At 43.8% G+C, this 27554-nt stretch overlaps 3 protein-coding genes across 6 annotated transcripts in view; 2 read left to right on the top strand and 1 right to left on the bottom strand.

Moving 5' to 3' along the window:
• Positions 1 to 4715: 4715 nt before the first annotated feature.
• Positions 4716 to 5721, top strand: LOC110552163 (olfactory receptor 2T33-like). Its single transcript, XM_021643274.2, has one exon. The coding sequence runs from the start codon at positions 4753 to 4755 to the stop codon at positions 5680 to 5682; it is 930 nt and encodes a 309-aa protein (XP_021498949.1). The 5' UTR covers positions 4716 to 4752; the 3' UTR covers positions 5683 to 5721.
• Positions 5722 to 10481: 4760 nt separating this feature from the next.
• Positions 10482 to 17866, top strand: LOC110552157 (olfactory receptor 2T8-like). Its single transcript, XM_060363655.1, has 2 exons — positions 10482 to 10601; positions 14985 to 17866. Exon 2 carries the CDS (start codon positions 15005 to 15007, stop codon positions 15989 to 15991), a length of 987 nt encoding a protein of 328 aa, XP_060219638.1. The 5' UTR covers positions 10482 to 10601; positions 14985 to 15004; the 3' UTR covers positions 15992 to 17866.
• Positions 17867 to 18047: 181 nt separating this feature from the next.
• The window catches only part of Cfap144 (cilia and flagella associated protein 144), a 28349-nt gene continuing 18842 nt past the window's right edge, over positions 18048 to 27554 (bottom strand). The window contains exons 2-5 of one of the 4 annotated variants that reach the window (XM_060363657.1): positions 27331 to 27411; positions 24615 to 24674; positions 21338 to 21441; positions 18048 to 21158 (exon numbers count right to left, since the gene is read on the bottom strand). In XM_060363657.1, coding sequence (XP_060219640.1) covers positions 21048 to 21158; positions 21338 to 21441; positions 24615 to 24674; positions 27331 to 27411 — 356 coding nt within the window. In that variant the 3' untranslated portion in view covers positions 18048 to 21047. Of the gene's footprint in view, positions 21159 to 21337; positions 21442 to 24614; positions 24675 to 25734; positions 25970 to 27330; positions 27412 to 27554 lie in introns of those variants that run through there. The other 3 variants (XM_060363656.1, XM_021643279.2, XM_060363658.1) reach the window with 3 other exon arrangements.

The raw sequence follows: 27554 nt of genomic DNA, 5'->3' as shown, positions 1-27554 counted from the left end.
GCCATTTTGCTGGCTCAGAAGTTTTTTGTTTTTTTTTGTTTGTTTGTTTGGTTGGTTTTTTTTTTTTTTTTTTTTTGCATAGCTTTATTGAGAACAGTAACTAGTTAAGTACTTTATTTAAACTACCTTTTTTTTTCTGTAAGACGCCCCTATTTTAAAATACTGACAGGTAACTTTTTTGGTCTAAGACAGAAATCCTCAACCTTCCTAATGCTGTGACTCTTTGATACACTTCCTCATGTTGTGGTGACCCACAACCATAAAATCATTTCATTGCTAATTCTAATTCTAATTCTAATTTTGCTACTGTTATAAATCATACAGTGTATATCTGATATGTAGGACGTCAGATATGCCACCCCCAAAGGGACTGTGACCCACAGGTTGAGAACTGCTGGTCTAAGAATACGTTTGACCTCAAATACTGTGACCACATGGATGCACTCCAGATGTGCAGTCTGCAGACACATGAACAAGACCATTGACCCACGCTGACTCCTGACTGGATGGTAAAGTCCTTGGAATATACCACAACTGGGTTTTCATGTCATTTAAACAAACACACACACAAAAAAATGCTGGTTTCCCTTGAATATAGCAGCACCACTGTGATAATCTTATATAGTTTCCATTTATTTAGGAATTAAAAAAAACAATGATCTAATGACATGCATTTTCCATCTCAGCACTCAGGAAGCTGAGGCAGCAGAACTGCAAGGTTCAGGACAGCCTGAGCTACATAGCAAGGCCTTGTCTCAAAAATAGGTATGTAAAGTCAATTATCCCTTGTTTCCATTTTGCAAAAGCATATGGTAGCATTATTGGTAGCAAAACCGCCTTATATTACCCCTACTCAGGGTAGACCCTATTTGAATTCAATTTATCAATTACATGAAAGTTCATCATTTCATTTAGCCTAGGAATTCAATAGTTTATTATTATATTTTTCTTTTTTGATTAAGTCAATAAATGAGAGCAGAAATTATTCTGTTTCGTTGCACATGGTACAAAAATGGCAATTCTTTTGATCTCCAAATTTAGCTTGCATTTTATTCTTTGAAATCACATTATTATATTCACCTGAGAAAATATCTTTGGCATGAAATGGCTCATTATAAGATTTTGTTTGTTACCTGGCTACTTCTAAACTTAAAATGACTTAAGAAATTTGAAGTATGAGTAAGAGTTCTGTAACATGTAAGCATCTTGTTGACTTTTAGAAAATGATAATTTAGTGAAGGTGTAGGAAGAATTTTCCTAAACACTAATTATAGACTCTGAAACATCAGTGTGATGAGATTAGCTCTATAGTTAGAGGAAATCCATAAAACAAGAATGACATGAGAGTCCAAAGAGACACTGAAAACATCTTTATTTTATTCAATCATAAGGAAATTTCAATTGCAAGTTAGTTCTGAAGTAGATACATCTTTTCTTTCTCTTTTTTCTTTTCTTTTGTTTACACTTTATTCATTATAGATCCCGACTGAAGCTCCCTCCTTCACCTCCCCCCAGTCCTACCCTCTCTCCCTCTTCCCTCCTATCCCCCTCCCCCAAGTCCACTGAAAGGGGGAGTTCTCCTCCTCTGCCATCTGCCACTAGCTTATCAAGTGCCAGGATCCATTTCCTCTGTGGCCCGGGAAGAACGAATTGCCAGGGGCAAGTGATCAAAGAGCAGGATATCAAGTTCATGACAGAGGCAGCCGCTGCTCCCCTTACTCTGGAAGCCACATGGAGACTGAGCTGCAAACTGGCTACATGTGAGCAGGAGGTCTAGGTGCATGCATGGTCTTTGGTTGGTGCATCAGTCCCTGCAGGGCCCCCTGGGCTCGTGATTTTTAGCCTTGTTGGATTAAAATATGAAACATCTATTCTCAGATAATTGTAATAGTTTTTTGTGGTTATGGGAACCAAACTCAAGATTTCCCATATGAAAGGCAGACACTCCACCGCAGAGCTTCATTACTGGCCCTGGAAAAATATTTCTTAAGTTATTTTATAATATTTTTCTTTCTCATATCCATGTATATGTCTGTGTTTGTGTCTGTGTCTATACGTCTGTGTGTGTATGTCTGTGTCCATGTCTGTATGTGTCTTTCTGTGTGTATATGTCTGTGTCTATATGTGGATGTGTGTCTGAGTGTCCGTGTCTGTGTGTGTGTATGTATGTGTCTGTGTCTCTGTGTGTGTGTGTCAAGGAGTGTCTCGTGTGTGTCACAGTATATTTGCAATGCTAAAACACAGGAAATATCAAATTTACAATGATTTACAATGAATACATGTAAATTCATGTATTCATGTATTAAAAACTACTAGCCTTCCCAGTACTGCACTAGTGAAACACAGTCCAACATATGAGAAACAGTAACATACAAACATTCCAAAGACATCTAATAGGTTTAAAATGATGCAATAAAATAACTTGAAATGTGTGAAATAGGTTGAAGATCTATGAAACATGTATAACTATGATCTACCACTATACATAGTCGCAAAATTCATAAGAAATTTTTAAAATTGAAAACGGGAAAATAAGGTTTTCTTTTCTTTCTTTCTTTTTTTAAATAGGGTCTCACTGTGTAGTCCTTGCTGTCCTGGGACTCACTATGTAGACCGGACTGGCCTCAAACTCAGAAATTCCAGCTATCTCTGCCTCTGATTGCTGGAGATATGTGGAGGTATGTGCCACCACACCCAGCAAGAACAAAATTTCAAATGCAGTTTTCAGGTAAGCCCAGAGGTTGGGGAGCTGAGAGCTTCCGCCTTAGCATAAGATACACGTTAGTTAAAACCCATGATGTCCTCGCTGTTCTACGAATGACTATTATTGTTACAAGTAAAGGGCATGGATCCCACTAACAACCCAATACACATAACACAGGTGTTCCTGATCATCTATGTTCCTGATCATGGTATGACATGTCCATACAGAATAAAATGCAGCAGTAATTAAATATTCATATATATATATTTAAGTCACCAACTTAAAAATATATATATATGAATATATGTGTTCTTACATATTTAATTAATATAGCATCATTATATGTTTAATATCATATCACAATGAACGCCATTTTTACAAACAGAACATCAACACGTTGGCAGGTTACGCATACCACTTAGAACTGTTGGAATTTATACAACATGTAATGCCCACTCACAAGCTTATCTTTTCATTCCAGTCAAGCTAGAGGAAAACTAGAAAATTACTCTCACATAAGGATTATGGCTTAAACTTTAACAGAAGCCCTTGGCAATCATTGAGTTCAGAAGGAGACGATGAAGCTCATGCAGACAGAGAAGAAAGGCCTGAGGCTTCTTCGCCTAAACAGATCTTCCCTGGAAAGAGAGGGACCCTAGAGATGTTGAGGAGAGAGCCCCACACACCAGGACTTGGTGAGGTGCTGCTCTGCACGTTGTGAGTGACACTAGAAATATGCATGACCTTGTGTGACACTCATTTACACAAAAGCGAACTGTCTGCCTTTTTAAGAACACAGGATTTCTGTAAGTGTGAAGGTCTGTAACACAGTTTCTGTTTCCCTATTTCTGTCTTCATGAAATCGTCAGCTTCCTATAGGAATATTTGATAAAATTTAGTATTGCTTTTAAGAATGTATTAGATAAACGTAGTTAGTGTGAAAAGAAATCTACATGGAGCAATGGTCCTTCCCACCAGGAAAGAAATCACCACAGTGCGAGGCGTTGTACTGAGATGTGGAACATCCGTGATCATTGCATGTGCTACAGGACAGCAGCGCCTCACACGTGGAATAGAGAAATTCAGCCATGTGGGTTCCCTTCATGGCAAAGTGTGATGGCAGGGGTTTTGCCTTCTTTTCATATGGAACTGCTTTAAATACAAATATATACAAGAATGTGCAAAGGTCAGGGGTCAGGTCATAGCAGCATTCACAAATTGATAAGAATGAAAGACTCTTTCAACTGAGAAATGCCACACAGCAGGAAACTGAAATCACACGGTAATGCTTCCTTAGGCCGTGATTAAGATAAGCGTGGAGTAAATGCATTCTGAGGAAGCAGACTGTTCTATATGTTTGCTTTAATTCAGTTCAGAGTTAAAATGTGGTGCAACAAATGTGGACAATGAACAGTTAAGGCAAACAGGCTAGGGAGTGGAAGTGTGTGTGTGTGTGTGTGTGTGTGTGTGTGTGTGTGACATACACACTCAGGTGTATGGGTTCACTGGTAGGCCAGATGAGTGTGGTCAGTCTCTGTCTTATTTCTTTGAGGCAGAGTCTCTCCCTGAAACATGTTTTTGCATTTGGGGGGCTAGGCTGGCAGCCAGGGATCCCTAGGAATCCTTCTGTCCCTGCCCCTCACAGAGCTACACATGAGGACCACATCTAGTTTTTAAATGGATTCTGAGACCCAAAGTCAAGCTTGTGCCTCAAGTCCTCAAACCCACTGATCCGTAACTTCAGCTTCAAGTTATAGGGGAAGACAAAGTATCCCACTAAATTGAAATATTCTGTCATTTGGTTGAAAAAAAAAAGAAAAGAAAAGAAAAGAAAAGAAAAGAAAAGAAAAGAAAAGAAAAGAAAAGAAAAGAAAAAAATCTTTGTCAGACCAAGCATAGTGGTGTGGAGCTTTCTGGAGGCAGAGGCAGGCAGACCTCTGTGAGCCTGAGGCCATCCTGATCTACAGAGGTAGTCCAGGGCAGCCTATCTTCAAAAATATAAAAATAAAAAGCAAGCGTCCTCCTGTCTTCTAGGTTTGAACAGAGCCATGGAGAATCCCAGTAACATCTCAGGGGTGGACTTCATTCTTCTAGGGCTCTTCAGCTACACACAAGCCCACCTGTTCCTGTTTTCTGCGGTGTTAGTAATCTTCACCACCTCCCTGATGGGCAACACCCTCATGATCCTTCTCATCTGCAGGGACCCCAGGCTCCACATGCCCATGTACTTCCTTCTCAGCCAGCTCTCCCTCATGGACATGATGCTGGTCTCCACCATCATCCCCAAGATGGCAGCCAACTACTTGATGAGCAGGAGATCCATCTCCCCTGCAGGCTGTGGCTCCCAGATCTTCTTGTTCCTCACCTTGGCAGGGGGCGAGTGCTTCCTCCTGGCAGCCATGTCCTATGACCGCTATGTCGCCATATGTTATCCCTTGCGCTACCACGTCCTCATGAGCCCCAAGCTGTGCGCGTACCTGACCTTGGGTTCCTGGCTCCTGGGAGCCGCTGATGGGCTGATGCAGGCAGGCACCATCCTGAGTTTCCCCTTCTGCCGCTCTCGCACAATCAACCACTTCTGCTGCGAGGCACCTTCCGTGGTGCGCCTCGCCTGCGCCGACACCAAAGCCTTTGAGTTTTTCATGTACATCTGCTGCGTCCTGATGCTCCTCATCCCGCTGTCCCTCGTCCTGGCTTCCTACTCGCTCATCCTGGCCGCGGTGCTCCGCATGCGATCCTCCGCAGCCCGGAAGAAAGCCTTTGCCACCTGCTCTTCACATCTGGCTGTGGTGGGGCTGTTCTACGGGGCCATCATTTTCATCTACATGAGGCCCAAGTCCCACCAGCCGGGGGTGGGCGACAAAGTGGTGTCTGCCTTCTACACCATCCTCACGCCGGTGCTGAACCCCCTCATATACAGTGTGAGGAATCAGGAGGTCAAAGCGGCCTTGAGGAAGTGGCTGCAGAAGACACTGTGATAAATGTGCTGAGGGAAATTCACCAAACCAGCTCCCCTCGAGTTAGGCACGCCTCACTCAAAAACTCAGCTTCTCAGTTCCGCTGAACTCACTCTTCTGTGTTGTGTTAACTTCTGTGATGCTCCTTTGCCATTTTATAGTCTGGTTTTTACAAAAGCATTTGGAAAATCAATTTTAAAATTAACTTGTCCTGCTGGTGTCCCTTGTGCTAGCTTCCATGTTTTATAGAGATGAGAGCCAGTGAGGCAGGTCTGGTTAGCTAGATTTTAATCGTGTAACTCAGTTTTTGTTTTATGACGTACACTGTCAAGAGAAGAGGAATAAATGGATAACAATTTTTCAAAAGGAAGTGTCTAATTTATTGTTATTGTGACGTAAATTATTAAATAAAATACACACCCAATAAGAATTGTTACACATAAGACATTTGCATAAAGCATATGTCAAAATGTTTTGGAGACCAAGACTATTTGCAATTTTAAAAATACTTACAAAGGAGATGAGCAAAAAGGACTTACAGCTTTAAAATTACAGCTATATTTAACACCTTTAACAAGAGAACAAATATGACTAACTAAAAAATTATGTAAGCGTAATGAAAAATTCAAACTTCCATGTTAAAAGTGTTTAAAGGTGAGATCTTTTAAGAAGTGGGTAGGCCTCAGGGCTCCACTCTCATGATGGAAGGGCATTCATGACATTATGAAAGTGTGAGTTGGCTCAAAGCATGGTGACAAACACCTGTGGCCGAGCCCTTGGAAAGCCGATGCAGGAAAATCCTAAGTCTGAGGGCAGCCTGGATTACATAAGGCCCTGTCGCAAATAATAAGATGAAATAATAATGATTGTGCCCCTTTCCTTATAAACAAAACAAAACACACAGCTCGCTGAAAGGAAGATGAGAGAGTTTATTCTGGCCGATGGCTCCTCCAGATTTAGGTCTACACCAAATTCCATGTTCCAACATGATACCGGCCTCATGAGGTTTTTACAATAACAAAATAAAGAACATTTAGAGACCAAGACACTTTTCAAACACATTTAGGGGAGACGGCAAGTGGCAGCTTACAGCGTGGCTGGAATATCTCAGGTTCAGGCTCGTGCGCCATCTGATAGCATTCTTGGCCCTTTGGCTGTTGGAAGCTAGCACTCTGCTTATCTTGGAGAATTCGCTGAACAGTCACTGCTAAGTTAGGTCATATATGGATGAAGACTAAAGATTGCTGAAGGTAATTTGGTTCTGGACTTGCACCATTCTAATCCCTCCACAATCACTGAGCTCATCGCGAAGGTTCAGTATATTCCAAGAACTTTCATTGCCAGCTTCCTCTTGTCTTTTCTTGTCCTTCCACCTTCCACCATCTGGTGATACAGAAGCAGGCCCCTGATAGATGTGGGACCCTTGAATTTAGACTTCCCTGTTGTACAACATTAAAGAATCAATACCACTCCTTATTTGGTACCCAGGATACGGTATCCTGCCGCGGCCTCGCAGCAGGAGGGAGATATCAAGTACAGGTGAATTAATGGACAGAAGAGGGATAAAACAGGGGCAAACATCACAGTCCATTACCTTGTTGGCTGCTTTGAGCCAACTGTCAGCTTCAGAGCTTGTCATATGAAAGATAGACAAGCTTTTTTTTTGTTGTTTTTTTTTTAAAGGGACGGTCTACAATTTGTATATATGTTTGCTTTGTGCCAGTTTTTCTACCGAGGGACTTGCAGCATTTAACAAAACAAAGTCCCACTGGATGAGCCACATCCTTGGGTTTCATGAGAGGAATTGGCAGCAGAGTCTGAGCTGACATGGGGCAGATCTAATCCTGTCCCCCAATGTGGGAAACCTTTCTCTCCTGCATCTTTAACATCTGAATACTGAATTTAGGGCTTTCCATGCTCTTAGTGGTGTGAATACCAAATCACTTCCAACCTTTCTCTGGCGCTGGTGCTGGCAGGAACCCCTCTATTTTGGTGGACTGTTGGCTTTTGTTACTTGCCTTCTGTGTGGCCTAATAAAGCACCCAACTTCATGTCCTACGGAAGTGGCTTGTATCAGGTTTTCTCCCATGCTGCACGTCTTTGCCTTCAGAACTTAAAGTCCTGCTCCAGAGCTGTCTAAGATTCTGGAATCCAGCAGTTCTTATCTGAGTCCCTCTCAAGGTATTTTTCTTGTTAAGAAAAACTGCGAAGACTAAGGTTATGGTCCATTCCTGGGAACAAATCAGCCAGTGTCCACACAGTGAGCCTAACACAGAAGAGTGTGGCCACTGCAAGACTCTCAGGGCCTATCCCGTAGCCCAAAATTTTCTCAGGAGTTTGGAAGGTTTAGCCTAAGGCTATCACTGTTCCTTTTTCACACTTTGCTCAATTCTGTTTAATTCTTCTTTAGGTGTTGACCATGACAGGTCTTCCAGTCAACTCCCTGGTTGCCCATCCCTGCCTGTGCATTCTCCAGAAATCCCAGGAGCTCCTTCTCTGAGTGAGGAGCACAACAAAGGAGTTCAGATGCCTCCTTTGTTCAAGATGCCTGACCTGGGCCTCTTGGCTGTGCTTTTTGGCAGGTAACAGTCCATCTTCATGATGGGTGATTTTGCCACTCACCCTTAATCTTGTGGTCCTTAGGGGTCCTCAGCCAGATACCCACCTGGGGTGTACTCTCAGCTCCCCAGAGCTTCTGAGTCCTGTTCTTTCTCTTGCTGGACTCAAAGTGTCTAGTCATTCTTGAATGACCCATAGACTCTCTCAGAGATTGATTTAGTCATGCAACAGTGTCAGCTCGTGACAGGACAGCATCATTTGATGGCCCCTAATTCCCCCAGCACAGCAGTGGCCAGAAATGAACAGGACATAAGATTTGTTAGGAACAAAGGCTTTACACCCCGTCCTGTGGAAAACTTCTACTCTGAATGTCCATGGTACCCCACTTTACTTACGTGGAGCCTAGAGGGTTTTGTTGGTTTTTCTTTTCCAGAAAATACAGTATTGTGGTTTTAAATTTAGAGCATACTCATTCAATCCACTATAAATCCAAGGAAGATTTGCCACTTTGATAAAGGTCCACATGTGATGAAGGAAACATATGCAAAGAGCTGGGGTGCAGCTCAGTTGGTAGAATGCTTCCAGCAATATATAAACCTACTGTGGTGGTAGTATAGAAGTCCCTGCAATCCCAGCACTTGCGGGTGGGAGGATCAGGAGTTCAAGCCTAGCCTCTGCTACTAAGCTAGTGAAGAGTTTAATTTAGCCAGAATATAACTCCATTTTGAAATAAAGATCTTGACTGGGAACTGAATTCAGGTACCAGGAAATATCACAGAATGTACACCTGGCAGAAAACAAAGTTAACTCTCCTAGTAACAGCCTCCAGGAAATATAACAGAATAAATGCTTCATAGAAAATAGAGACAAACTCCCTGGCAATAATCAATGGGAATCGGTTGAGAATCGGGTGGGAAAATTCTCCCCAATGTTTCAGATATGGTTTAGAAAAATAGCCATTGTGATTATATGCCTTAGCCATTGTGATTGTGTGCCTCAGAAAAGGTCACCCTGCCCTGCTAAACTTCACCCAATTCTGTAGCCAAGGCTTGTGCCCCCCTGCTTGCTGCCATGGAAACCCCCGGCTCACAGACTTTCCCTTTAAAAATCCTGTTCACTCTGAGCTCGGGGTCCCACTTCTCTACTGCTGCATCAGTGAGACTTGGGTCCCGAGTTCGATCGCTCTCGTGATAAAGAGACTCTCTTGCAATTGCATCGAGTCGTCTCCTGGTGTTCTCTGAGGGTCCCATGAACCTGGCATAACACTAGTTTAATGGTTTGCTATTAAGCCACCCTGAGATACATGACTAATGAAGCTAATGCTTCTTTAAATAGGTAAATAAATGAGAAATAATGTAAAAATCTGTACTTTCCTTTAAATAAAATTAAATGGGAATCTCAGTTCACCAAACTATCTGACTTTTTTTTTTTAACTAGGTCTGTTTGCCTAACACGTAATTCGTGATAAAGAGCTTTTGTTTTGTTTCCAGTTTTCTGTTTTCAGCTGTAGAATCTGGGGTTTCTATATGGCAGTAGATACTTCAGGAGTTGCAGAGCATGGATCCAAGCTCCCAGCGTGCCCAGGGTCAGAAAACATTAAAATCAAGTGGCCAATCATCATGAAATACCTTCATGATATTTTTCAACCTGTGAGGTGTCATCAATGTGAATACAGCCTGGAGATTTTATCACTGTTGTTTTTGTTATATTTTGCTATGCAGACACAAACATGTAAATATAAAACCAAAATAAAACAGTCTCTTACAGGTTCCTATGACACCTTAATTGTCTCAAATTGAGTCTAAGAACAACAACAACAACAAACCTACAGCTAACCCCCTCCACAGGCTTCATTTAATTTCAGTTGCTGTTTGACAGTTGTGCTGGTCTGAATGGCAGACAGTTTAATCTTCCTATCTGCTGAAGCCTTTCAGGAAAGTGCCAGAATCACTGGACACCAGAATCACTTGACTTTCTGATTCACACACTTGAAATCACAATCCCCTTCCAAAGACATTTATTTACGTGTGTGTGTGTGTGTTTGTGTGTGTGTGTGTGTGTGTGTGTCTGTGTCTTGAGTGACTGTCTGTCACCTCCATGATTCATAACTTCATGAGACAGGTAGAAAGTTCACTATCTCCTGGGTATTTTAAAACTTTCACCGCACAATAAACACTTCTGGCAACTGAACTATCACCAGCCAGCTCTGGGGTATTAATAGGACTGTGTTTGCAGCAGGCTGGCAGTGAGCCCATCCTCATAACAGTTCCACCCAGGCGCTGATATAAGGGAGGAGGAGGAGGGACAGGCTAGAACAGACATCCAGATGCGTCACTGAAGGTGCAGCTCTACCTGCTGGGCACCAGTTTTGACTCTCGTAGGTAGGTCATGCCAACCTCTTCATATCTGATTATTTGTCTGTGAAATTTAACTCTAGAAAATACAATCCAAATCCCAGAACTAGGGAGCTGGAGGCTGGAGGAACAAGGAGTCCTTGGCTACAGAAAATCTAGTCCTACCATTCCGGACATTTTACAAAGAAGGTCTTCCTTGTTGAACATCTTGGTACCTGATGAATTAAAATGTGTGCAAGTGGGTGCTGACACTTGGTTAATCTTTTTTTAAAAATCTCATAACTTGTATCAATATTAACAACTTATCTGTTAGTACCTTATTTTTCACATGCAAATTGATTTTCATTTCAGTATCCTGAAATTTAGACTTTTAAAATTACATATTAACAATGCATTTGGGGAAATGTGGAAAGGAAATCATATATTCTGACTTTTCTGTGGTTTCTCAAAAGGGTTTTGTAAGAAGAAAAAGAAAGTATCTATGTCTGCCTGTGATTCCAAATGCGAAAGATATTAGTGCAGTTTTAAGTAAAGATGTCACCTTGTTCATGCCATTCTAAGGGGGGAAAAACTGTGAAAATGTGACACGAGGATGTCTACATCAATGGACACAAGCAAAGAGAGTAAAAGAAAGCCCTTGTTTGTTTGTTTGTTTGTTTGTTTGTTTTTTCCCAGGGTGAAACATTTCCCCATTCCCACACTGGTCAAGCTGGAGATCTCATTCCCCAATAATGCATTTAGCATGTTACCCAAATGAGCTCATTCTTCAGAACCAATTTGAACCCATGAATCACTTCCATGGTCAGGTTTTTAGAAATTTACCCAATAGTCTACTCTGTGAAGATTTATAAACTTTTTAATTAGCAGTAAATTGTCTCATCTGTATAGATAGAGGTAGTAATTTTAACAAAAATAAGTTGACCACACAGTTAGATTCATAATGACTGGTCTCTTTTAATCATTTATTTCACCTTTAAAATGTACACATAATCACCTATCTCCACAAAAAGCTGAGAAAATCATTTCAAATTTTACGATTACCTAAATATAAGTAGAAATTTCACAATATATATTTTCTAGGACTTGGTATATAAATCAGTGGTAGAGAGCTTGACAAGCATGTGTGAGACCCTATATTTAGTCCTCGGCATTGTATAAATAGAACAAAACAGAAAATGTGTTGTTGTTGTTTTTTTTTTTAAATGGAGAAGTGGGGGTAGCCGTTGAGCTGATTTTCCGAAAACACATGAAGGTATATACGTGTGCATATGCATGTTTTAAACAAAGGCTCACCATTGCTGTTTTGTGTGGTATCTTATTTATCAAGATACAAACTCCAACACTTTTTCTCAAGCATCTCATTAAATTAGTGCACATGCAATTCGAAAAGGGAGCAAAAGGCCTTTGGCACTGGCCACAAACAGGTAAGTCACAAATACTCAGGTGCTGGATGGCTGCCAAAGCTTCCCAGTGTCGCCACTGAGGAAGAGAGGATTGTGGCTGCCAGCAGCTGTGGGCAAAAGGAATGGGGTGTCTGGGTTAGTGAGTGCTCAGTTCTCAGCTGGAGGCATTAAGAGAGTTTAGAAGATGGATTCTAGTGACACCATAGTGACTGTGTACATAAAACAGTTACTGTGGATGCAGAACGTAGTTAAGAAATGCAGCTCTAAAAGAAAAAAAAAAGAAATGTAGTTCTTCAGTCAAATTGTAATAAATAAAAATTATACTAAAAAAATAAATAAAATAAAGGAAACAAAAGACAATTCCAAAAGAACAAAAAGAAATGTAGTTCTATCCTCCGGTGGCTAAATGACACAAACTCCAATCTTCAGTAATGAGAGATTGGAATGGTAGGAAAAAATGAGTCAGGGGGGTTCTAAGTCTTTCACAACATGATATACTGACAGCAGTAGCCATGGTCCCATGTAGCCTCTGGAGTGAGAAATATTCGATAGAGCTAAGGAAATGTGGGCGAACCATGAGCTGAGCAGAGAGAACATACTTGCAAAGGAACTTTCAAAAAATAAAATAGTTTTTTTTCTTTTTCTTTTTCTTTTTTTTTCAATGCAGTTTATTCAGGAACCTTGAACAATCCTCGGACCCAGGGGAAAGCCAGCCCACAGCTTAAATAGCCTCTGGGTAGCCAACCCAGGCATGCCACGTGGGCAATGCAGATAGGTCCACATACATGGAAGCAAGCCAGATCCTCAGCCTTAGCCAAATGTGGAATTGTTCGTGACAGAGAGCACTCACCATCGGGAAGGTGGAAGGCGGAAACCAGCTCCATCTTTAAGGCATAGCATTCCGCAGCTCTCTACAGTTCCCCCTTTTTGTTTTAGACGCATCAGGCAAGAGTAGAGGTCTGATCTCTGATATTAGAAATAAATTGGGACTTTGTACCGATGTTCATTTAGGTGTCATCCACCCAAAGAGCATCAGACCCGTCCGATACCTTTTTCTCAGAGGCGGGACCTGGGGCATCAACCCGCATGCAATCAGACATGTTCTTCTCTGGGTTGAAAGCTGCTGACCCTGAGTGCAGTGCTTAGCCTCACATCCTGAGCGTATCATTTTAGCTTTTTACAGAAAGGAGAGGAGAACCTCCCCTATTAGTGGACTTGGGGAGTGGCATTTTTTTTCTTTTTTTTAATTTATTTTTTCTTTATTAATTACACTTTATTCACTTTGTATCCCCCCCCCCCCCGTGGTTCCCTCCCTCCTCCCATTCCAATCCCTTCCTTCCTCCACCTTCTGCATGCATGCCCCTCCCTAAGTCCACTAATAGGGGAGGACTTCTTTTCCTTCCTTCTGGTCCTAGTCAATTAGGTCTCATCAGGAGTGGCTGTGTTGTCTTCTTCTGTGGCCTGGTAATGCTGCTTCCCCCTCAGGGAGAGGTAATTAAAGAGCAGGCCAATCAGTTCATGTCAGAGACAGTCCCTGTTCCTATTACAATGGAACCCACTTGGATACTGAACTGCCATGGGCTACATCTGTGCGGGGGTCTTAAGTTATCTCCATGCATAGTCCTTGGTTGGAATAGCAGTCTCAGGAAAGACCCCTGTGCTCAGATTTTTGGGTTAAAATAGTTTTTAAAAACTTAACTTTCAAACAGCCAACTAAAACACTCAGGGACTTGAACAGGGGCTGAGCAAGACCTGGCAAGATTGTTCCAGCCACGGTGACGATTTTACCTGAGGAGAGACATGGGGTAAGCCCAGAAGATTCAGACTGCCTCTAGCCACTTGAACTAGACAACGTCCTTGAAAACGAATTAGTATCCACATCTTTGTGGCTGTGGACGTCCAAACAGTCATGGCACCATCAAGTCATAGATTGAAACGGAAGTAAAGATATAAAGTCTCGGAAGCAGGAATCTTTTTTTCTTTTTTCTCACTCTGTCTTTCTCTGCAGTTAGGCCTAGTGTCTCTGAGTTCTCCACTAAATGGTGAGTTTGTGTGATTGCGAAGGGGGGAGGCTGTCTGAGATGGAAAGATACTTTGGAACAATTCCTGAAAGTGTGCATTTAGCATTGCAGCTGTGGAAAGAAGGCCATTGCTACTTGAAGTGTCAACTTCTATAAACAGAACCTAGTGAACTCCCATCCCAGGGAAAGCCTATCCTCTATCCACAGATTGTGTCTTTTCTGTCTCTAGATCTAAGAGAAAACACCCCTTTGTTTGGCAAAATCTTTATTATTCAGTGTTAGAGGGAGTCATGTGAACTTGGTGTTCTCAAAAAACATTGATGGGCCAGGGCTGTGGTTTATTAGATAGAGTTTTTACCTGCCATGCACAAAGCCCTGTGTTCAACCATCAGCATTACACAAACCAGATATGGTGACATGTGCCTGTAACCTCAGCCCTCAGGAGGAGGAGCCAGTAAGCTCAGAAGTTTCTAGGTCATTTTCTACTATATAGCAAAATCGAGGCCAGCCCCAGACACATGAGACCTTGTCCCAATAAATAAACAAAAATTCTGATACATTATAAATGTGTTATCTACATTAACAAGCCCCTAAATTGTATTAACAAATACCTACTTAATTTAATTAAGAACCTAAGGCTTAATTGTGCAAAATATAATGTGCATGAAAATATAAATGACAAATACACAAGTCGTTCTCAACCATTTATATGGATATCAGGTAGTGGAAAGTCGGAAGTCGCTTGAAGCTTACAGAGAATTTTGCTTCACTCCACCAATTGACTCACTGTTCTGGTGAGATGTTTGTCAGGTAAGCCTCGGAGATGAGAAAAGGCTGATGTCAGTTTGGTGACCATGAACCATTTTGCAAACACGGATGAGGGATTTGAAGTGGGTTTCACCCTCTCCCACCGGCAACCTTCTCTGCTTGTGTAGTTCACACACCGTCACTGATGACAAGACTCTCTTCTGTCCCTCCGTTTGCAGTGTCGCCTCTGCCGTGCATCATGGACAAGGGGAACGCCACCGCGGGGTTCATTCTCCTAGGACTCTTTAACCACACCAGAGCCCACCTGGTCCTCTTCGTGCTGGTTCTGGCTGTGGCCTTCAACTCCGTGGCAGGCAATGGCCTCCTGCTTCTCCTCATTCACCAGGACCGCCGGCTTCACTCACCCATGTACGTTCTCCTGAGCCAGCTCTCCCTCATGGACCTGATGCAGGTCTTCACCATAGTGCCGCAAATGGCAGCTGCCTATTTAATGGGCAAGAAGTCCATCTCCGTTGCTGGCTGTGGCTTCCAGATCTTTTTCCTTCTGACGCTGGGTGGTGGCGAGTGCTTCCTCCTGGCGGCCATGTCCTATGACCGCTATGTGGCCATCTGCCACCCACTGCGCTATCCAGTTCTCATGAGCTGGCGTTTGTGCTCGAGACTGACCTTGGGGTCTTGGCTCCTGGGAGCAGCTGACGGAGCCATGCAGGCTGCTGCCACCCTGAGCTTCCGGTTCTGCCGCCGGAATGAGATCGACCACTTCTTTTGTGAGGCCCCTGTGCTGCTGCGCCTGGCTTGTGGTAACACAGAGGCCTTTGAGATTTTCATGTACGTCTGCTGTGTGTTGATGCTTCTGGTGCCCATCTGCCTCATCCTGGTGTCGTACGGTCTCATCTTGGCTGCTGTCCTGCGCATGCGGTCCACAGAGGCCTGCAAGAAGGCCTTTGCCACCTGCTCCTCGCACTTGGCCGTAGTGGGCCTCTTCTACGGAGCTGCCATTTTCATCTACATGAGGCCCACATCGTCCAGGTCAGCTACCCACGATAAGGTCGTATCGGCCTTCTATACTATTGTCACCCCCATGCTGAACCCCCTCATTTACAGTCTTCGGAACAACGAGGTCAAGGGCAGCCTGAGGAAGTACGTGGCTTGTTGTGCTGTCCGAACTAGTAAAGATGCTTTGGTTTGCTTGGACCTTTGCACAAACAGGAAAGGTATACAGTAGCCCTCATCACAGAGGTTATGGTTTCAGGATACCCAGTGGATACCTGAAACCACCGAGAATTCCAAACTCTGTTGTTACGTTTCTTTTCCACCTTAACACTTCTATCCTGTGGCTTGAACTGGGGACGCCTGAGGAGCCTCAGCAAAGCTATCACTAAGTTTCCTTGTTCTTCCTCTCAGTTTCACGAACAAATTTGTTCTCACTGTGGCAAACTCAGCAGACTATTTCCCCCTTAGTAAGTGGAGAACTTCCGTAGTTTAACTTGGTAAGTCCTTTACAGCTTCTCGTTAACATACCTAAATTTCAGTGTCACAACTTTAACACTTTGGGGCATTATTGAATGAAATAAAGCTCACTAGTACTTGGGCAGCTCCTAAGTGACAGGTGGACGGGTAGTGTATACAGCATGGATACGCTGGCCAAAGCAGATATCAGGACTGTAAGTAGTCTGGACATGCTACTCAGCAGGCAGCACTGTAAGAGGGCGAGTTGAATATTTCTGGAATTTTTCGTTGTTTTTTTGGGTTTGTTTTGTTTTCCAGTTGGCAGCTGCCTGAAGGGGGCTATGAGTGTGGCAGGAAAAGCCACAAGTAAGGAGGGTGTGCGCACCTTCGCCGGTGTCTTGGTTGTTTTCTGCTTTATTCTGAGGTTTTGTTAAAACAACATGGCTGGCAGCTGACTGTGGAGTCACCGCCTTCTCATTTCAAAGTGAATTTTCAAAACAAAACAAAAACCAAAAAACTGAAAACCCACAAATTCTCTGTGAAAAGTTCTCATGCCCCACCACAGGAGAATCTTTATAGCCACAGGGAAGGAAGCCGCCTTGAGGATTCACTGCCAGTTCATTTTCAAGTTGGGGTGGCCGAAGCCCAGTTCTCAAGCTGGAGGGCACTCAGCAAGCCTTATCTTCCAGCCAGTTCTACAGACGTCTCCTCCTGCAGCTGTTATCAGGAGCTGCGAAATTCAAAACTGCGCAGAGGTCCCCTGAGCCCTTTCTCATGGAGCACATCTGTCCATGGAGTCCAGCACCAGTCTGAGTCCATTCCCATCCTATACTGTCCCATCACTGGACACCGATGACACTCACCTTTCATGTCTTGTTTTTCTGTGAAGATTCTCTGCATCTTCACATGCTCCAGTAGCTATTCTTTTAAATTGATGTTTCAAAAAAAAAACAAAACACTTATTCCCTGTTTTGTGATGGACATGTGGATGACCTTCAACCTTTTCTAATTATGTTTTCACTTCACTGGGTAGATGACGGTGAACCTTTTATCAAGCTGTTGACTTTCGAATTGCCACAAGCAGTTCAGACATGGTGCAGATGCCGGAGGCTTTATCAGCTCTTTCTGCTCAGGAAGTCTCCCGAGTGTGGCCGCACCTCACTCTGCTGCCTGCGTGTGGTTTCACGGGGGTTATCGATAGTGTTTTCATGTTGACTCACTGCTGGGCTGGGTATCTTTTTTTGTTAATTTTGTATTTCCGTCTTGGAAAATAATAAAAAAATAAAAATAAAAATGTTGCTGCTTCCACAGCAAACAACTTGTGATTCACTCAGATGCTCAAAGGAGTACTTGGAATTTTAAAATAAAACTGTATGTTAGAATGTTCTTATTCAATGTCTGGAGACTTTTTTTAACTTAAGTGTGTACTTGGAGGCTCCTTTCTAAGTTCTTCCACTTTACTTGACGCAGTGAACCCTGACAGTTAGTTGAGGTATAGTATTGCACCTGTTTTAATTCCATCAAGAAATTCAGCCCCTGAAAAACCTAGAAGCTTTTCTATAAAGAATAGTGTCATAAGGTACAACCTTTCGGGTGAAGGATGAGAGTAGAGTTTAAAATAAAGCTTCAAACAGAAGTGCACACATCCCGTCATTTTCTAGTAAGTTATAATCCTATTTTCTAGAGAATAAATGTGATACATTTTCAAAGTGTCAGTTTCACAAAGCAACTGTTAATATATTTGCATATTCTAAATATTTATATACATTTTGTTTTCCAAAGATAAGACAAATACAAAAGCAACACTAAGATGCTTTTAAAATATGTTAAAATTAATCTTTGTTTACTTGTGTTGATTGTTTTCCTTTGAAGCCCTTCTCCCACAACACTTTCTTTGCTCAAACAGCATTAACGTGGCTGCACATCTCACAGGGAATCAAGCAGAGCCTGCAGAACCTGAGCCAGAAGACATGATGTGACCCAGCTCTACAGGTCCTGCCGTGGTTCTGGACCAACTGGGAACATGAATCCAGGACTCAAATGCAGCTCAGACCATTTGTGATGTTAATTCAGTGCTCAATGCGACACATCTACACTTTGATCAAATGATAACTGCAGGACAAAGTTTCTGCCTTATCATTAGGTTACATTTAGTAGGTTGGTGTACCCTCAACCTGAACGCAATAGGAACTTTTTAACTTGTCATAAATTAAATAATAAACTTGCAATACTAGCCATTCATTCGGTAATTCCTTTTAGAGTGCATTTGTTTCCTTTTTGGCTGATTTCCCCTTTTACTGATGACTACTTCCTTAGTCAAGTTTGATGTTAACCATCACTATGAAAATGAAGACAGCTTATTAGGGCAAAGCGCTTTAATTTTTTTCCTTTCTTTTTGTTATTGTTTCTTGCTTTGCTTTGTTGTTTTGAGCTTGAACTCCCAATTTGCCTGCCTCAGGCTGCTCAATGCTAAAGGCCATGTCCTGTAAAGATACCAAGTGTTTTGGGATGCCCTGCAGGCCCAGCCCTGGACTGAAGCAGGACGTGCACATAGATAAACACCTTCATCTGCAAGGTGAGCTGTCTTGCCAACCCTTCCTCCTCAACTCCCTTTCTTACTGTACAGCAGAGCTCCTCAGGTGGAACCTCCGTCATTACTTTCTGATTCCCATGCGTTCCCTGGTATCACTTCCTCTAGCCCATCTTCATGGGATGGAGGCAGATGGATCTCTGTGAGTTCAAGGCCTACACAACAAGTCCCAGGCCAGCCCAGCTACACAACAGGACTCTATCTCAAAATAATCAGAACAGAAGAAGCTTCATTGTAGTCATCCATTATACATGGTATTGTGTTACATAAGGACATTTTTATTCAAGTACACATTGTGCTTTAAGTAAACACTCCTCCATGTTCCCTACCCTGCCCTTACTCACCTCTCCTCCCATCGGTAGTCGCCCTTGTTTTCCTGAACAATTTCACTCTTATATACATAATTTTATGTCTCTGTAAAATCTAGGACCTTCATATGAGAAAAACATACACGATTTGTCTTTGTGGGACTGGTTTAACTCAATATGATTATTTCCAGTTTTACTCATTTTTCCTGAAAACTATGTAACTTCATTTACTTTATGCCTGAAAAGGACTCCATTGTGTATATAAACTGCATTTCTCCTCTCCATTCCTCTGATGACGGACTCTGAGGTTTATCTATAGTAAGACATGCCACAGGAGACCTTTGGGCAGTGTATTTGTAGTGTTTTTTTAGTAATCACCATCTTGATTTCCATAATGGCCAGACTGTATACTCCACCAGCAGGGAGCAAAGGTTCCCTTCTCTCCACACCCTCACCGGCATTTGCTTTTGTTTCTTGAACGTGATCATTCAAGATGGAATCCCTGTGTAGTTCTGTTTTGCATTTCACTGGTGGCTAGTGAGGTTGAACAGTTTTCATGTGTTACTGGCTATTTTGTTCCCGCTTTTGAGAACTATCCATTTCTGCTTGGCTATTTGCTGACTGGATTGTTTGCTTTCTTTCTTAATCTTCTGAGTTACTGGTATATGCTAGATACTGACCCCCTGTCAGACGTACAGATGACACAGATTTTCTTTCATTACGTGGGCAAACTCTTCAGTTAGTTCCTCTTATTTGCTTTGCAAAGTTCCATTTGCCAGTTTCTGGCGGTTCTGTGTGGAGTGAGCCGGCTACTTTGGCTGTCAACTTGACACAACCTAGAACCGCCTGAAGAGAGTCTGAAGGAGGAACTGTCTGTATCAGGTTGGTCTGTTGGCATGTCTGTGGGGACTGTATTGATTGCAAAGTTGGGAGCAGCACCATTTCACAGCCAAACTGAGTGGCAAGCAGGCGGCATAGATGCATGTGTAAGATAAAAGAGTCGAGGAAAAAACACCCTGATCTAAGTCTGAAACCAGGGCCAAGAGGAAAAAAAAAAAAATAACACCAATCCCTGAGCTTCAAGATCAGGCCACAGGATCCCTCTAATCTCAGGCCACCCTGGAAAGCTTCCCCCAACCCCCCACACCTCCAAGAAACCCTGTATAAACCCACCTTCTGCTCAGTTCCCTGCTGCTTCTTCCCAAGCAGAAGTAGCCACCTCCTGGGGTTTTCCCTCCCAATATATCTCGTGTGTGAGGTTTGTTTTGTGGTGTGACTCTTTAGATTCTGAATGCCAGGCTACCTCCTGGAGCAGAGCTGTTACACCTGCATTGAGGAACCAAACCTTCCCCTGCTGGAGAAGAGCTGTAACGCTTTCAGCAATGTGCCTCTTTGCTCCTGACTGAGGATGAGATGTGACTAGCAGCTTGAGTTCCTGCCTTGACTTCCCTGAACTGACAGGACTGTAACCCAAGTGAACCCTTCCTCCACTATGCAGCGTTTTGTCAGTTTATTTATTATGACAACAGAAATGAAACTAGAACGAAGTAATGACCTTCACCATAAGTTAATGTGCAACACTCTCTGCTTCTCTGTCTCTTTGTCTCTGTCTGTCTCTGTCACTCTGTTGCTCTGTCTCTCTGTCTCTCTCTATAGATAGTGATGGGATTAAAGGTGTGTGGCATGATTGTCTAACATTTTGTTTGTTTGTCCACTTTTGTTTTGTTTTGCTTCAGACCTCCTCTCACAATAAGTATCTTACCTTCAAGCCCATCACCACTGGCCTCCTGAATCATTTTTCTGTCAGAGCCTTCCTGACTCACATGATCTGTGAAATATGTCTTGTGTAATATTTAACAAACACAACATTTATTTTTCTGGACAACACACACCATAGGAATTCGTTGTGTAGGTCTTACTCTACCAAGAGAAAGCTACTTCAGGTAATTCTCCTCCCCCAGCCTCCACAGTTTAGCCTTGTACAGAGTGATGTCGCGGTAGACCTTGAAGTGGTTCAGCCTCTTGTCCTGGCGGTCTGGATTGATCTGAAAAGGAGAAAGCAGGATCAGAGAGAAGTCTGCCAGGGAGGGAGCAGACCAGGGTTTAGGTAATGTAACCCAGAATTCAAATCCGGGTGAAATTGCCTCCCCAGCCTGTCCTCATGGCCACCACTGGCGTTGCTGCTATGCTCACGGGTACCCCTATGTGAAGATGCCATGCTCACCAAGGGACGGGGGTTCCATCCAATTTCTTGGGCTTCAGTCTGCGTCTCTGAATATTTCATCCTTGGACCATGTGCAGCATGGTGAATGACATTCAAGAACTTGACTGGAAGATGAGACACAGTTAAAGAGGAATCAGAAGCCAGAACAACAGCCAGTATGGCGTGATAAACCTGAGGATGCAGTAGTCCCATTCACTCCTTGGCAGTAACCAACAGCTTCCTATTTGGTCTTCAGGCTTGCTCAACAAGAGGAAAATCATGCCTGTTACTGGACACCTGGCCAACTGCCCAGGGCTGGTGAAGTCTTGACCCATGGAGGAGATCCTACAAACCACCACCTTACTAATGCAGCATAAGCCCTAACTGCATTGTAAATACCCACAGATAAGCATAGTCATTACCCCTCGTCAAAGTAATTTCTTCTTTGCAACCAAGGGAGACCATTACAGAAAAACACAACTGCTCAAGCGGCAGAGAACAAGAAAGTGTGTAATGGTCACTCCCAATCGATACATCTACAACACAATTCCTGCACCTAAAGCTCCCCTAAGATCATTGAGGAAGTGGTTGGATGGGGAGTGGGGGGAGGGAGAGGTGGAAAGATTGTAGGAGCCAGAAAAATTGGAAGTTTGCTATGAGGTTATGTGTCCTAGAAATGCCAGAGAAACTACACCCGTGAAGTCTCACCAACACGGCTATCTAAACAAGAGCTGAAAAATGGCAACACCAATAGACATGCCCACCTGGAAGGGTGAAGTTCATGAAACCTCATCCCTAGACAAAGAAATACAGGCAACTAAGGCATGCTGAGAGCAGGAGACATAGTCTACCCCAGGGAAGAGCATGCCAATTGGTTATCCAGTACCAAGCAAACAGCCCTGAACTTATATAATACAAGTAACATTACACAAACTGAGCAGGGTGTGTGTGTGTAGCGACAATTAAGGAAAAGCTTAAGGATTTGAGAAAAATAAACAACGAGGGGACACATGGGAGACAGTGGAGGGAGGAAAGGCAAAGGAGGAAATGATGCAATTATACTATAATTTCAAAAAATGTTTAATTAGTTTTTTGTTTAAGAAGTCAAAGTCTTGGACCAAAATATGTTCCCCTGTTATGAGAAAAAGCAATGGCCTCACAGGCTGCCCAGGCCCCAATATGTAGGAATCTGGTTCTCTGCTCATCTTTCAACTATTTTGTTAAGCTGGATTTTGGGTCCCAGGGGCAGAACCTTGGGCAAGACCAACTGAGCCCCATTATCCTGTGACTTGTGATTAGGATAGAGAATAAAGGACACAGTAATCGGGCATATACATAAACCTCCCAAAGAGTGACCCATACTTTAGAGAAAGGAGCAGGTACTGCAATACCTCCATTTCAAGACAAAGAAACAGAGTTGCAAAGCAGCTTAGTAACCAAAAATGTCATTCTACTAGTGAGACAAGGGAGACTCTGCATGTGGGGCAGAGAAGAACCCTGGGACTGTTATGCCTTGGTCAAGAGACCTCCAAGAGACCACCAGGAACACGAGTCCAATGCAAACACAGGAGAATCTTTTTATTACAAGCTCAAGCCTGGGTCTCAATCCTTTCTGACAGGTTGGGAGAGCGACCCCGAGGTGTGGGGAGACAGGGTTTTTAAAGGGAAAAACCAAACTACTAGCAGGGACCTCCAAGCCTAGGTGTTACATGATTGGACAAAGGGTAAAGGAATAAAATGCACCTTGACCTAGTTGGTTGACAGTACTTGGCCAAACCACAAAGAGGAACAGCTTCCCAAGAGGAATACTGTGACCCTGGGAACAACTTATGTTTTCTTAACTGACCCCGTCTTTATCGGTCTGCCTCAGTCGCTATGTCTAGCTGCAAGCTGCTGAGCACATTCTGTTTTTTTTCCTCAGATCTTAAGAGTGGGAACTAAGGTACTCCAGGGACAAGCTAACCTTGGATGGAGTCTGAAAACAACGTAGAGTTAGTTCTACTAATTTAACCCTTTCGGGACAAGATAGATGGAAATCCCACTGTGGGCAGCAAGGACAAGAGCCATACTACACAGAGTTCTCAGACAATGCTGGTGCCTCTACTTTCTGTGCCTTTCACAAACTATGAATGTTCTTGTACAGGCTTCCCCCTGGAAAGCTCCTCTGCCTGGAATCTCGGAGAACTCCTCCCACAATGCCACAGCCTGATTAAGGCACCAGTATGTGATGTAGGCTCACTCATCTCATTCCCTAACTCCTTTCTGGGTATGTACAAGCCTACTTCCTTCTCCTTCATAAGGAAGCTCTCCTCCTCTATGAACTCTCACATGTAGGATCTCCTCCATGGGTCAAGACTTCACCAGCCCTGGGCAGTTGGCCAGGTGTCCAGTAACAGGCATGATTTTCCTCTTGTTGAGCAAGCCTGAAGACCAAAGAGGAAGCTGTTGGTTACCGCACAGGGTAATTATAAAAAGAATGGCTAACATTTACTGAGCACCACATAATACCACATCCCATCCTAAGCATTTGTGATATTTTTCCTAGACCCCATGACAACCATAGAAATTGTTTCAGAAAGGTTTAAAAAAAAAAAACAAAACTAGGACTAACTAGTTGTCCTAGTCAGCTTTAAGTGTCAATTTGACACAGCCTAGGATCCATCTGAGAGGAAAGCCTGGATGGAGGAATTGCCTCCATTAGATGGGCAGCGGGCATGTCCGTGGGGATTGCCTTGCTTGATGACTGATGCAGGCGGCCTCAACCCACTGTGGGCAGCACCACAACCACATAGGTGGTCCTGGGCTGTATAGGAAAGCTAGCTGAGCACAAGCTCATGAGCAAGTGAGCCAGAATCCAAGCCAGCAGGCAGCCTTCTCCCAGGACTTCTGCTTCAAGCTCCTGCTTGGGTTCCTGCCCCGACTGGGGACGAGAGCTGGAAATGTAAGATGAAATAAGCCCAAATTGCTTTTGCTCCTGGTGTTTTACACAGCGACAGAGTACTACCCAAAGTCACTTGCTCAGTAGGTGGTGGGACTGAAATTAGAGACCCGTTAATATGACTTCGGGTGTTGGATGATGGATGGATGGTTAGTGCATTGGGAACATTACTGTTAGCTTTATTTGTTGTATGCTTAATAACCTGGCATTGTGGCTGAACAACTCAGTCTCCTGTGACCTTGGATAAATCCCATTTGAGGACCCCATACTTGCCCCAAGGTGGGAAGAACCCTGAGAGGTGTCCACAGCGTGCCTGCTCCTCTGGGCCTGAATCTTGGTGTCCTCAAGCCCAGCACTTACCATCTGCAGGCTCCTCCAAGTTATCATGCCAAGACATGGGCTTCCTGGTGATTGGGTGAACTAGAGAAAAACAAGCATCACAATTCATATTAGCAGGTGACACCCTGTTCTAAGTCTCACCCTTGACCGGGTCCTTGTTTAGCGTTCACTAAGGAGTCTGGCATATGCCAGGAACTGTGCAGCAAGCATGTCACTCTAGTACCATAGCAGGGAGTGCCTGCTTGATGTGAAAAGACCAAAACGAAGCACAGCTAACAGTCAGTGTGAGGACACAGGGATACAAGTGTCCCATGTGGAGATTGGCTTCAGGTTTGCAGCATGGAAAAACATTCTTTGGGCCAGTGCTGATTGGCAGAGAAGCAAGGACGCCTGAAGGCCAATTCCCCAGGCCCAGACAGGAATGAACAGACAGAAGGCCACTGATAAAAGGACCTCAATTCCTGATATTGATGGGAGACCCTGCAGACAGGCTGTGGACCAGAAAAAGATGTTCTCTCTGCTCTCAGAGCCTTCCCTCTGTGTGTGGTGCCTGGCAGCACACACACATGGGCTAACATGTGAGGGAGAACCTGAGAGCAAGCTGTATGCATAAGGGTGATGGCATGGGCGTGTGGTGAGTGACCCCAGGAGGCGCATGTGAGCCCTGAATGAAGGAGGAAGGGTCCACTGTGTGAGAACAGCCTGGTGAAGCCAGAAACATCAAAGGGAAGATGCTCAAGGGGAGACGCCTGGTGAAGAGCAACAGAGATGAGCAAGGTGATGGGAACCAGTGCTCTTTGTCTCAGACCTTATTAGCTGTTTTTGTCCTAGCCACACCCAAACCCCTAAAATAGGCCTTTGTGCCACTCTCTTTGCCGTCACCAGTATATTAGCAAATTCTTTATGGATGAAAGCATTGCTAACAAAAACCAGGCATAAAAACTCTGCACAATTATTTAAGAAGCCAACTATCCCCTCCCTCCCCCAAACCATCAATTCTGGACACATTTTAATGCATCTACGTGTCTGGGGTGACGTGGAGAGAGATACCCTCAAAGCCCAAAGTGTTTACTCTAAAGAGATGGCTAGAGACAGAGGATGCTTGTTCTCCCACACCTCCAAACCCTCTGGGCCTGCTCACCCTTGCTCAGGGGATTCACATGATACTTCGTGTACAGCTTCTGTGTTCGCAGCTCTTTGAAGATTAGTTCCTGCAAGATCTGGTGCTGACGAACTTCATCGTGAATCACCCTCTGCCCCGTGTGTCCTGCCATGGCTTGCTCCTGCTCTGAGCAGTCAGGCTATCTGACCTTCCCTTGCCAAGAGAAAGCTTGCCTTCTACAGTCTCCAGGCAATGGCGTTCCCCTTGTGTTCAGGCCACAGTGTCCTTTCTGTCTCTAGGCAACAGCGCCCAGGTTCCACAGCCTCCCTGGCCGTTCTCACCTCCCCCCCCCACATTCCCCTCCCCCACCCCCACTTCTGTCCACTCCACTCCTTCCAGTTCTGATTAAGCCTCCATCAACGTCCTCAGACCCCGACTCAGCACCTGGCTCTAGAGCCACCCTTGTGTGCCGCTAGCAAAGGGCTGCTGTTCCTTGGGCCACCCAGGAAGAAAAAGAATGAAGAGTGGGCCTCAGCATGGCTGGTCACTTCCTAAAGACAGTTTGTATTTAAGGGACCAAAACAACACACAGAATCACACACACACACACACACACACACACAGACTAGGGGTTGTGGGGTAGTAAAATAATCTGACCAGTGCAAGGAGACAGACAGGACCACTACCCTGTCTGAAAGTAATCTGAGGTCTTTATGATTTTATTTGTTTATTAGTTCTATAACACCAGGGTTGAGCTCAGAGTGTCTGCCTGCCAGGAAGCTGCTCCACCGCTGAGCAGTCTTCCCTTTTTATTTGAAGGCAGGACCTGGCTAAGTTGCCCAGGCAGAGGCTGAACTTGCAATCCTCCTGCCTCAGCCTGCAGAGCTGTGGGAATTATAGGCCTTCCCCACCAGATCCAACAACTTTCATTTTTTCACTGTGGTAAGATGCCTATCTTAAAGCTCTCCTGTCTTAGCCGTTGTCCTGTATGCTGGGAAATCCAGCTCCAAAACTCATCCCTTAGGCAACTGTCCTCTGACCCCTCCCCTGGCAACCACTATCTTTTCTTCTATTTCTGTGTTCAACCCTTACACACCTATAGCATGGTTTCTTTTTTATATAACCATAAATAGCCTACAGTAGGGAGAGAAGGCACCCCTGGCTCTAGTCAGCAGCTAAGCACAGATGCTGAAAGCTTGTGCTCTTTCATTCACTCATGACCCAGGATGTTTAATGGGTGATGCGGTGTTAGGTGTGTGACCATTGCTTCCAATCCCCAAATCCCCACATCTATCAATAATGACCTCACAATTAACTGCTTTTTCTCCTTGGTGGGCAGGGTTCTTTGCTTCTTGTCATCTGCAGAACCTTTCTACCCAATGTTTGTTTATGTGTGCTCACACGAAGTTGCCTTTCAGAAGCTTGCCAAACAGCAGAGTCCCTGTCGGTTGATGTTCTACTGCAAGCTTACTTCACTAAATGTACTTGTTTATATCTAAGCTACCTAGGGTGAGCTCTGTCATTGCCCTCTGCATTCCTGGAGTGCGTGCAGTTTTGTTTGCTTACATCATTATATAGTCCCTAAAAGCATTAGGATGATTGCACCATGCTGGTTTAACTAGATCAAAACAGTACCTTTATGACTTGTTAATGTGACCCATGCCTGGCCCCTGTGTCCCAGGCAAGGCTCAGTGTCTTGGAGTCTTCGCTGTATTCCTAAGAGTAAGAAGAAACAAGCCAAGTCAAAGCCACATAGTTTGCTTGGAGATAATTTATAAGATCACACATGAATAAGCGCCCTTTAGCCTGAACTATTAGCCTAGCAGGGCTGGTGCTTGGACTGCCTGGAAGGTTGGAAA

The sequence above is a fragment of the Meriones unguiculatus genome, chromosome 11 (genome assembly GCF_030254825.1).
Source record: "Meriones unguiculatus strain TT.TT164.6M chromosome 11, Bangor_MerUng_6.1, whole genome shotgun sequence".
In the NCBI taxonomy this organism is placed as follows: Eukaryota; Metazoa; Chordata; class Mammalia; order Rodentia; family Muridae; genus Meriones; species Meriones unguiculatus.
This window is presented reverse-complemented; position numbering and strand designations above follow the sequence as displayed.